This window comes from Engystomops pustulosus, chromosome 7, assembly GCF_040894005.1.
Source record: "Engystomops pustulosus chromosome 7, aEngPut4.maternal, whole genome shotgun sequence".
NCBI classification, from domain to species: domain Eukaryota; kingdom Metazoa; phylum Chordata; class Amphibia; order Anura; family Leptodactylidae; genus Engystomops; species Engystomops pustulosus.
The window spans coordinates 54,493,204-54,503,859 of NC_092417.1; the positions used below are offsets into that span (position 1 = coordinate 54,493,204).

General features: G+C 43.9%; 1 protein-coding gene across 2 annotated transcripts in view; it reads left to right on the top strand.

Annotated features, from left to right (window-relative positions):
- Positions 1 to 10,211, top strand: part of FANCM (FA complementation group M) — a 103,062-nt gene extending 92,851 nt beyond the window's left edge. The window contains exons 17-23 of one of the 2 annotated variants that reach the window (XM_072115978.1): positions 2,982 to 3,083; positions 3,931 to 4,087; positions 5,007 to 5,110; positions 6,615 to 7,151; positions 8,129 to 8,459; positions 8,826 to 9,117; positions 9,729 to 10,211. In XM_072115978.1, the coding sequence (XP_071972079.1) occupies positions 2,982 to 3,083; positions 3,931 to 4,087; positions 5,007 to 5,110; positions 6,615 to 7,151; positions 8,129 to 8,459; positions 8,826 to 9,117; positions 9,729 to 9,858 (1,653 nt within the window). In that variant the 3' untranslated portion in view covers positions 9,859 to 10,211. Of the gene's footprint in view, positions 1 to 2,981; positions 3,084 to 3,930; positions 4,088 to 5,006; positions 5,111 to 6,614; positions 7,152 to 8,128; positions 8,460 to 8,825; positions 9,118 to 9,728 lie in introns of those variants that run through there. The other variant, XM_072115979.1, reaches the window with a different exon arrangement.
- The last annotated feature ends 445 nt before the right edge of the window (positions 10,212 to 10,656 follow it).

A 10,656-nucleotide genomic window follows, 5' to 3' on the forward strand; every position in this document is an offset into this window, starting at 1 on the left:
TGCCTCAATTCTTCGTGGCATAGATACAACAAGGTGCTGGAAGCATTCCTCAGAGATTTTGGTCCATATTGACAAGATGGCATCACACAGTTGCCGCAGATTTGTCGGCTGCACATCCATGATGCGAATCTCCCGTTCCACCACATCCCAAAGATGCTCTATTGGATTGAGATCTGGTGACTGTGGAGGCCATTTGAGTACAGTGAACTCATTGTCATGTTCAAGAAACCAGTCAGATGATTCCAGCTTTATGACATGGCGCATTATCCTGCTGAAAGTAGCCATCAGATGTTGGGTACATTGTGGCCATAATGGCCATAATTCGGATGGACATGGTCAGCAACAATACTCAGGTAGGCTGTGGCGTTGCAACGATGCTCAATTGGTACCAAGGGGCCCAAAGAGTGCCAAGAAAATATTCCCCACACCATGACACCACCACCACCAGCCTGAACCGTTGATGCAAGGTAGGATGGATCCATGCTTTCATGTTGTTGACGCCAAATTCTGACCCTACCATCCGAATGTCACAGCAGAAAAGAGACTCATCAGACCAGGCAACGTTTTTCCAATCTTCTACTGTCCAATTTCGATGAGCTTGTGCAAATTGTATCCTCAGTTTCCTGTTCTTAGCTGAAAGGAGTGGCACCCGGTGTGGTCTACTGCTGCTGTAGCCCATCTGCCTCAAAGTTCGACGTACTGTGCGTTCAGAGATGCTCTTCTGCCTACCTTGGTTGTAACGGGTGGCGATTTGAGTCACTGTTGCCTTTCTACCAGCTCGAACCAGTCTGCCCATTCTCCTCTGACCTCTGGCATCAACAAGGCATTTCTGCCCACAGAACTGCCGCTCACTGGATGTTTTTTCTTTTTCAGACCATTCTCTGTAAACCCTAGAGATGGTTGTGCGTGAAAATCCCAGTAGATCAGCAGTTTCTGAAATACTCAGACCAGCCCTTCTGGCACCAACAACCATGCCACGTTCAAAGGCACTCAAATCACCTTTCTTCCCCATACTGATGCTCGGTTTGAACTGCAGGAGATTGTGTTGACCATGTCTACATGCCTAAATGCACTGAGTTGCCGCCATGTGATTGGCTGATTAGAAATTAAGTGTTAACGAGCAGTTGGACAGGTGTACCTAATAAAGTGGCCGGTGAGTGTATAAATACATGAATTGCCCGGACAAGTTCGGATGGGACACATGGTGTGATTCGGGTGAGACACATTATACACCACATAGGCTTAGGGTGATCCTATAAGAAGAACAATCCACATGTTGATGCACACCCTTTGTTTGGCAGTCAGTTGCCCATTAGACAGTCAGCCATACACCGGCACCAACAGAACCACAGTAAATTGAATAATTTTGGGAGTTTTGTCTTGTGTGTAATTATGTTGCATGGCACTGTGACATGGCTCGTGCCTATTGAGTATCAGTTATATATTGTACAACAGCTATTGAGATGTATGTATTGTATTAGAGACAGCCGATCGGTAGAAATGTGAGCAATTACAGACAGAATGGGGGAGATTTATCAAAGGTGTGTAAAAGCAAAACTAATGTCAACCAATCAGAGCCCAGCTTTCATTTTCCCACAGCAGCTTATACTATGAAATTTGAGCTCTGATTGGCTGCCAGGAGCAATTAGAGCAGTTCTGCTCTGACAGTTTTGATAAATGAAGCCCCATATGTGTAAAATTTTCAGAATTTCTTGGCTCATAATTGTGTATAATGCACCTGTGTTAGGGCACCTGTGACCCCCCCCGGTCTCTCCAGCCTGGCATCTCTTATTTGGTAATGTGACTCATATTTTTTTGCACTAAGCACTTTATATTTATGCTAATACCTTTGTATGATCTCTTGCCACACTATTCATATACTCTATATTGGGGCTGTATACCGGGGGCTCAACTGTTTTTCCCTATTCATGTTTTGACTTCATTACAATAAAGTTTACTTTTTCAGCATAACATCTGTCTTTCCATCTGTTTAATTCTTTATTCATTTTTTCAGATGTTGTTACTATTACTTTTTGACCCATTCTTTTTGCATGCTCATGAGCTGCAAACTGTTTTATTGAAATATCAGAAAATAAAAGTATAAACTGTCTTGTAGCTGTAATTTTAATTTTTTCAAAGTGATCAGACAAATATATGGTGTGAGGAATGGGCGAGGGGCAAAGTGTGTGGGGCATCATTGTGGTAAAGGTGGCTTCGGGAGGGGGCAGAGAATTCTATATATTGTACCTACACAGCTATGTTGGGGTAAAGCATTATATTTTTGTGTTCTGTATTAGTTTAGGGACAGATTATAGGATGAGTACAACTAGCACATTCACCCAGTTCTCCAGAAACCTACTTACACGTTGTGTATTGTATAGTGGTAGCAGGGCCCCATAGCAGGCTTCTGAATGGGGCCCCCTTCCCACTTTAAAATATACATATTTGTGTACTCACACATGCGAGTTGCAATCACACATTTATAGAACATATACACACATATAGTGCCATATACAAATGTACAGCATTTATACAGACATACAGTATCTATACATTACGGATACAGCATATATACATCACTTATGATATATATAATGTGGCAACATATCTATATAATGGTGCACATCCCTCCACTTTAGTGTCAAGCCGTATGATGGGACCCTCAGACGCTGTGGGTCCCATAGCAGCTGCTATATCTGCTACCACTGTAGTTACGGCCCTGAGTGGTAGCAGTGGTTGAGTACACTATGTCACTCCTATTGTTCCATATGACTGTTATTACTCTATAATGTAGTATTATATTTGTATATGTCCCCTATAATTTGCAAAGCGCTAAGGAATTTAATGGCGCTAAATAAAGGTTATTATTATTATTAGAGTTATTTGGACACTACACGCTACTGTTATGTGTACATTGTGGTTGTCTGTCAAAGTCTTATGATTGATCTTCCTGTATTGATGATCATTTTTGGTCTCTACAGCTGGACTCAGATGATGAAACCTCAGACCAACCCACCGTCCATTGCACAGGGAATGGCCGGGAGCAGGAAGAGGCACGAAGACCTAAACACAAGAAGCAGAAGGTTTGTAAGCTGGGATCGGGGGGTCTAGCGCGGTGACATTAAGGATATTTGCTTCATATTTGTATTTATCAGACAAGATTTTGTGTCCTATAACCTGGTCCCCACCACTAAGCTACTCGGAGAGCGTGCGGCTGTTTCCTGCGTTATACTTCTCTGCAGCACCACCTCTGGACTAACTGAGTATTGCACCACACCAGCTGGAATTAATCATAGCTAATAGATGAAGACACGCTGTAGGTGACATCTACTAAACCAGATGACCCATCTTAATCTTAAGAATAATATAAAGTAACAATCTGAATAAAATGTACAAATCCATAGATCTTGGGGTTACATTTTTTTATGTTTTGTCATAGGTGTTTTTTTGGTAAAAAAAAAAGGGGGAAAATTGTGAGAGAGACAACATAATCTAGTAGAGTTGCTGGTGTGTTTAGTGCAATGATAGGCTCGTACTGAGGAACTGTGTGACCCTTGACCCCAAACTGTTCCATTGCGCATACAGTACAGATCTTGCTGCCTACATTCGCTTCATGCACATTGCTTAGTAAGGGAGAATAATGGCTTCCGGCTCATTGACTGGCACATTACAGGGAATAAATGGGTTCTGACGTGAAGGCCATGTACATACATGATGCTTTAGAGGAGTCACAAGCTGTGCAGCCCTGTGTAATGTTTTTGAATGTCTTTTACCATATACAAGGCTCTGTACCCTAGTACTTGCCCCTAATGCCTCAATGCATAGTCAGGCATTGGTCACATAGGGTGCAGCGGGATCTCCAGCCTCCTCAGCTCTTCTTGCCTTATGTTGGCTGCTGTGTGACAGACTTACGTTCTTACCCTCTTGCAGCACGCAGCCAAGCACTTCTTCGATGACGAGGCCGAGCTGTCCTCAGACGAAGCAGAGTTTGTGTCATCGGATGAGGCCAGTGATTTGGAGAACGAGGAGGACACATCTCTTGTGGAGTTCCTGAATGACAACACTCAGCAATCTCAGGGTTTAAATGGTGAGTACTGCAGGGATTGGTCATTTTGTGTCTCCTCCTTGTCTGTAGGCTTCTTCAGGTCCCCTCCATATAATGGAGCCATAACACTGTACAGTACTTTAGGACATTGTACTGTTTTCATAAAATTAGATGTGGTTATGATTGGTGTAACCAGCCCTTCCTGGTGGTCTAGGGGCTTGTATTTGCTTATCCCACTACTGTCAATGGGACCTTTCTTGGGACCTTTTGCCCAGTGGCTCAGTAGTAAGCAGTGCTAGGGTCCTGAGTTCAATGCATCGACAACATCTGCACGTACACCAATTAAAATATCCCTATTAGTCGCAGAGCACACACAGCCCTGCTACATCCATACATTTACACAAATAGCTGTGCTACACACAGGAAAATAGGAACACACTCTCTCGGAGATCATGTGAAGCGCTATGTCAGCGCCTCACCCAATCTCCATTACAGCGGTCAGGAGGGTCTGGCAGTGCTGTATCCTTTGGACTATAAGATGCAGCAAAATTAAATTTCTGTGCAACATTGCTCCTTTGTCAAGCACTATAACAAAACGCAAAAATTATTGATAGTCTGAAAAATACGGTAGTTACATAGACGTGTGTCTTTTGTAACCACGTAAACTATCAATTTCAACCAAGGAGGGGAAAGGATCAACTAATAAATTAAGTGGAGGCAATAAGTGATGCCCAGATCTGTACAGCGCTGCAGAATATGTTGGTGTTATATAAATGCATTATATATACATATATATTATGTATATGCCACTTGGGGACAGTCAGTATTATGCTGAAAGAAACTTCTAATTCTCTCCCTTATAAGTAAAACTCCCCCTCATATGTTTGTGATCAGTTACATTACATAGGATTCTGTGTAGTTTCTTCTTCTTGAATAACCTTGAGGCTTTTTTTCTTCCCAGACTCTGAGATGCACGGCGTCTACCTGAAGTCTGTACGCAGCCCTGCTGTTGGGAATAGGTTTAAGCTGTCGCACAGGAGACACAGTATGGCGGTCTTCTCCCAGGTGCGGTATGACAGATTTCAGTAAATACCTTTTGGAGTTTTTGGATTTTTTTTTGTGCAATCTGTGTAATTCTGAGCTCTGATGAGTGGAAAACCTGATCACATCAAATTCTATCTGTATTAAATATTCTGCTCGGCCCTGCTACATACAGCAATCACAAAAATGTATATGGCTTGTATGTGAAGTTTTGATTTGCATGGGATAGGGACCATTGGGCCTCAGTGCTGTTATCTGATGAAAGTTGATTGATGCATAGTGCTCTCCTTGAGGTCTCCACCATCACTGGGGACCATTATTTCTGCTCAGCATCAGCTACTTGTCACCAGACCAGCCTTTGGTGATTGTGGTACAGGTTGGGCAGACGCCTGATCAAGAAGGTCTGAGCACCTCCCTAGTGTGCCAGTATTTGATATGTGATACATGACTACTGTGTAAGAGGTGCAGAGGTTGCTTAAATGTCTGTTCAGGCAGTTTTACTTTAAAAAGTCCCATACGGGTAAATTCACACAGGACTTTTCTACCATCTCCTTTTGTCCTGGCCACAAGCTACAGCCAATTCATGCTCCACATGGCCGCAACTCTTGGCCTATACAAAGTCATGTGACCAAAATTGCTGCTTACGCTCTGGTCACATGACTGCTAGGGGCCGTAAGCATCAGCAGTGAGGATTACTGCTTGTTCCCCTGGCTCCGTGCACTCTTGCACACAAAGCCATCGCTGGAGCAGTTGGTCACAGTACAGGATTGGGATGTCAGTGTGACGGGTATAAACAGGCCCATCTCACAGCAACCCTGTATACAGTGCTCATCACTGTGATCTGTATAAAAGAACAGCAGGGGACACATATTTAATGTGCTCCCAGCTAACCGTTGCCCCAGTTAGGCAGTTAAATGAAATAGTTTATTGAAAAAGTAAAAAGTACCCCCCCACCCTTTCCGAACATTGGCAGATTGTACACCATGCATATATCCGATCACATGAAATCACAGAAGCATGCGCGTAGAAGAGTAGAAGTCGATGAAGGCTGCTGTGATTTCATGTGATCAGATCCATACATGGGAGTACAGTTTACGAATGTTAGGTGGCTAAATAACTTGTGTGATGTCACCTCAATCGCATGACATTTCTGCTGCATGCTGAGAAAGCATGGGGAATCATGCTTTGCGCCTCTTTCAGCTTTCCATGGAAATCCCTGGATAACAGGCAAAATTATAAAGATGATTATATGTGGATCTGAGGGAACCAATTTTTAGTTAATAGAAGGTAGCAGTTAATGGGGCTCTATGGGAACCGTAAAAAAATGTGGTGACAGGATCCCTTTAAATTGGTTATTTAAGCATATATTTTCTGGCATAAATATGTGTTTCTTGTTTGTATTACTGAAAATGTTATACTCCTCTACTAATAATGGTAAGAGTATCCTTACCCTTCTGGAAAAATGTTAGTGCTATCTCAGGTCCAATTATATGCACTTTTTTCCATGTTTTTTTGTTGTTGTTCTTAGATACCAGAACAAGATGAGAGCTACATGGAAGACAGTTTCTGCGTTGAAGAAGAGGATGAAGAACCAGAAGAAGTAGGGTCCAGCTCGGAGGAGGAGGTTCAGGTAGACTTTGACCTTCTTCAGGAGGACAGCTTTGTTGGAGGCAGAAAACAATATCGCACACGACGTAGGTTACTGCTAAAAGATGCTCAGGCCAACAAAGGACAACCAGTAAGAAAGAAAAGACGCATCATCATCCATGATGACTCAAGTGATGATGAATCGGGCAAGACTTGCAAGGTCAAATCTCCTCCGAATAAATCAACTTTGTCATTGACGTCTTCTACCAAACCACCACCAAATGACGCTAGAGGTCATGTAGGTTCAGGCCTTAAGAAGAAGAATGTGCTTGATGTCCCTCTAAAGGACAGGTGCCAGATGCGGCTTCATCTCCAGGCTTCTCTGTCTAATGAACTTGATTTCCAGCCCGATGTCCGATCTTCACTCAGCACCAATAGACCTGAGACGTTAAATGGGATCATCTACTCCCCAGAGAAGGTACGTGTCCCAAATCTCACATTTCTTAAACACCTTGGTAATGGTTAAGAATTAAATCTATTAGTTGACCCAAATCTTAATGGCATCTGTGATAGTCTATTGATTGGATAGACTAAACTGTTACACATTAGAGGGCCTCTTCACCACCTCCACCATCTTTGAGTTACTCTATGTATTTCCAAAAAGGAGCAGCACCCCAGATTTTTTTTAACACAATCCCATAGACCACAAATAGAAAGAACCTTAAGAAGAGTAAGACCCAGCCATAGCAGGTGGTCTGGAGTGTGGGGTGCTAGTGTTGTCAGCCATAGTGCAGGGACGGTAGGGTAGTCCTAAGCCATAGCAGGTGGTCTGGAGTGTGGGGTGCTAGTGTTGTCAGCCATAGTGCAGGGAAGGTACGGTAGTCCTAAGCCATAGCAGGTGGTCTGGAGTGTGGGGTGCTAGTGTTGTCAGCCATAGTGCAGGGACGGTAGGGTAGTCCTAAGCCATAGCAGGTGGTCTGGAGTGTGGGGTGCTAGTGTTGTCGGCAATAGTGCAGGGAAGGTACGGTAGTCCTAAGCCATAGCAGGTGGTCTGGAGTGTGGGGTGCTAGTGTTGTCGGCAATAGTGCAGGGAAGGTACGGTAGTCCTAAGCCATAGCAGGTGGTCTGGAGTGTGGGGTGCTAGTGTTGTCAGCAATAGTGCAGGGACGGTAGGGTAGTCCTAAGCCATAGCAGGTGGTCTGGAGTGTGGGGTGCTAGTGTTGTCAGCCATAGTGCAGGGACGGTAGGGTAGTCTTAAGCCATAGCAGGTGGTGTGGGGTGGTAGGGTAGTCTTTAGCCATAGCATGTGGTCTTGTGGGACAGGTTCGTACTTGTTAAATGAAAAGTATAAGATAGTTTCATTAATGGGAAACCCTTTTTGGGCTGTGACCCTGAACCTTTGATTTAATACAGGGTCCTTTTTATGTGCAGTTTTATCCCCCTCTGTCCCTGCAGTTGGAACACGGTAACAGAAAACCAGATCCATGTACAGCGCTAGTGAAGACTTCTGCGTCCACAACCCTGTGCATCCTTGCCGACAGCAGAGAGATCTCATCCGGACCGGAGGTCATCACCTACCTGAGGACTACTCATGGGGTCAGGGTGGACATCTGCTCTCTGGGGGGCTGTGATTATATAGTCAGTAACCGCTTATCTGTAGAGCGGAAATCTCAGTCTGAATTCTCCAACAGCGCGAATAGAGGGAAATTGGTGGAGCGGATCCAGCACCTACACAGCATGTTTGAGAGGGTCTGCCTGATCGTGGAGAAAGACCGGGTGAAGCCAGGTATGTTTTTATGGAAGAGCTTAGAGGGAACTTGTCGCCAGATTTTACCCCTTTAAAATATTAGTACAATCAGGTCGGGTATGAAATGTCCTTTCTAGAATTCCCTCTGAAATGTCCAGTCATGTGAAAAAAAGGAAATGTAACATTATACTTTACGTTAAACTTTCTGTGCGCTGATGGCTCCTCTAGATCAATAGGGTGCTATAGCATGGGGCACCCCTCCCACCAGCTAGGGTGCAGATGGTTTGTTTGGGCCAGTATGTGAGGGTTACGTTCTGATGTCTGCATCTCCACTGATACTGAGTTCATGGAGAACAGCTTCATGTAAGCAGGGGCCACAGTATCACGTCTCATTTCTCTCTTCAGGTGAAACATCGCGGTTATTTCAGAGGACAAAGTACTATGACAGCACATTGTCCTCTCTACTGGGCGCTGGGGTCCAGCTACTTTTCAGCTCTGGCCAAGAGGAGACGGCAGGACTGCTGAAAGAACTGGCTTCTCTAGAGCAGAGGAAGAGCACGGCCATTACTGTCCCCACACAAGTCTCAGGCAACCAGCAGGAGGCGCTGAACTTCTACCTATCTATCCCCAATGTTAGCTACATCACTGCCTTAAACCTGTGTCATCACTTCACTTCTGTCAGACAAATGGCAAACAGGTAAGATAGAAAACTCCTTTATACGGAATATACTTGTAGGAAAAGACCTGAGGTGTTTGCGAGGAATGTTATTTCTCATGTGGAGACTTCTATGATTTGTGGGGTTTTGGTCACTTAACCCCTAACCAATTCTCTAAATTCAAGTACACGAATGTTACCATAGAAATGTAATAGTTGGATGGTGGAGATGCAACGGCTGTGAGCTTTAATGGGTTGTCAACGTTGAAAGCCTACAGTGGTCTGCTGCCCCCTGCCACAGCTTCATCAATGAAGAGTTTGACCACACAGAAAAGTCTAAAGGGAGCAACAACAATTCTTACAGCAGCTGTCAGGAACCAGCTCAGATTCTGGAGACCTTATCCAAGCACTTTCCTTTATTACTGCCCCAACACTTTAACTCCTGCTGCAGTTTGTCCACTGCATTGGTCACTTTGTCCTCTCCTGGCTGTTTGTATTTCATGGTGATGGTATTTTTCAGACTTTAATGTATAGTGGGTGAGGGTCACAGTTAGTTTAGTATCGAGAGGATGGATGTGATTCCTGAGACTACCCCTTTAAATGTGCGCTGCACCATTTTTTTCCCCCTCTTAATCTTCCTCCATCTTTTGCAGCTCAGTAGATGTGATTGAAAGCAAAGGAAAAGTGAGCAAACAGAAGGCTGAGGAAATCTACCGCTACCTCCATTATGTGTTTGATCCACAGATGCTGCAACCTAGCGACAAACGCAAGCAGAGTGTGTAGGGTGCGATGCTCTGCAGTCCTCTGTACCGCCATATTATGCACTTTATAATGTGTTCATATTTGTATCATATGTAAATAAATACTGCAAGAGTGTGCGATACCCAGCTTAAAGGGGAAATTATTTGTATTGATTTTAATAAATCCGAGCTCAGGAACTCCTAGAATACTTGTAGTATTGTAGCTTTTTACCAATGAGAGCTGTGGTAGGCAGGCAATGTGTATATAATGTAGGGACTACCGTCCTCTGCTCTGTGTGCAACAGCCCTAACTGTGAGGCATAATGTGATTCCAGAGAATCGGCAATCCCCCGTCACCGGTTTAAATATAGAAAACAGTCACACAAATAGTCCTCTGCAGTTTGTTTGTTTTTTTTATTACAACTTTATATAAAAATAATCAACAAATAAAAATTCACAATAAAAACTGCATTGATTGAACGTGCTATGTAATTCCCAAGCCTCTCCTGCAGGTCAGTGTGAGTGTAGTCCACACAGCAGAGGAGGAAAGTTATGACAATAGGGCGCTCTGGTAGTATACGACCTGTAAAGGGGGATGGGGTAACATGTATGCCATGAACACCGGAGGTCCTGGCTGTTATTCACACAAGTATAACTTTTGTGCTCAGTCCTTTACAAAGAGGCTTTACCTTGTATCTAACAGGAGGCCGACCCTCCCTGCAAATAATGGCCATTCCTTTCCCATAACATAAAAGATTTGTATTTGCATAAAATCCAGAAACTTATTCTGCTGCCATAGAACAGCAGAGAGAGACAAAGCTTTATACAAAGAGCAGGGGTA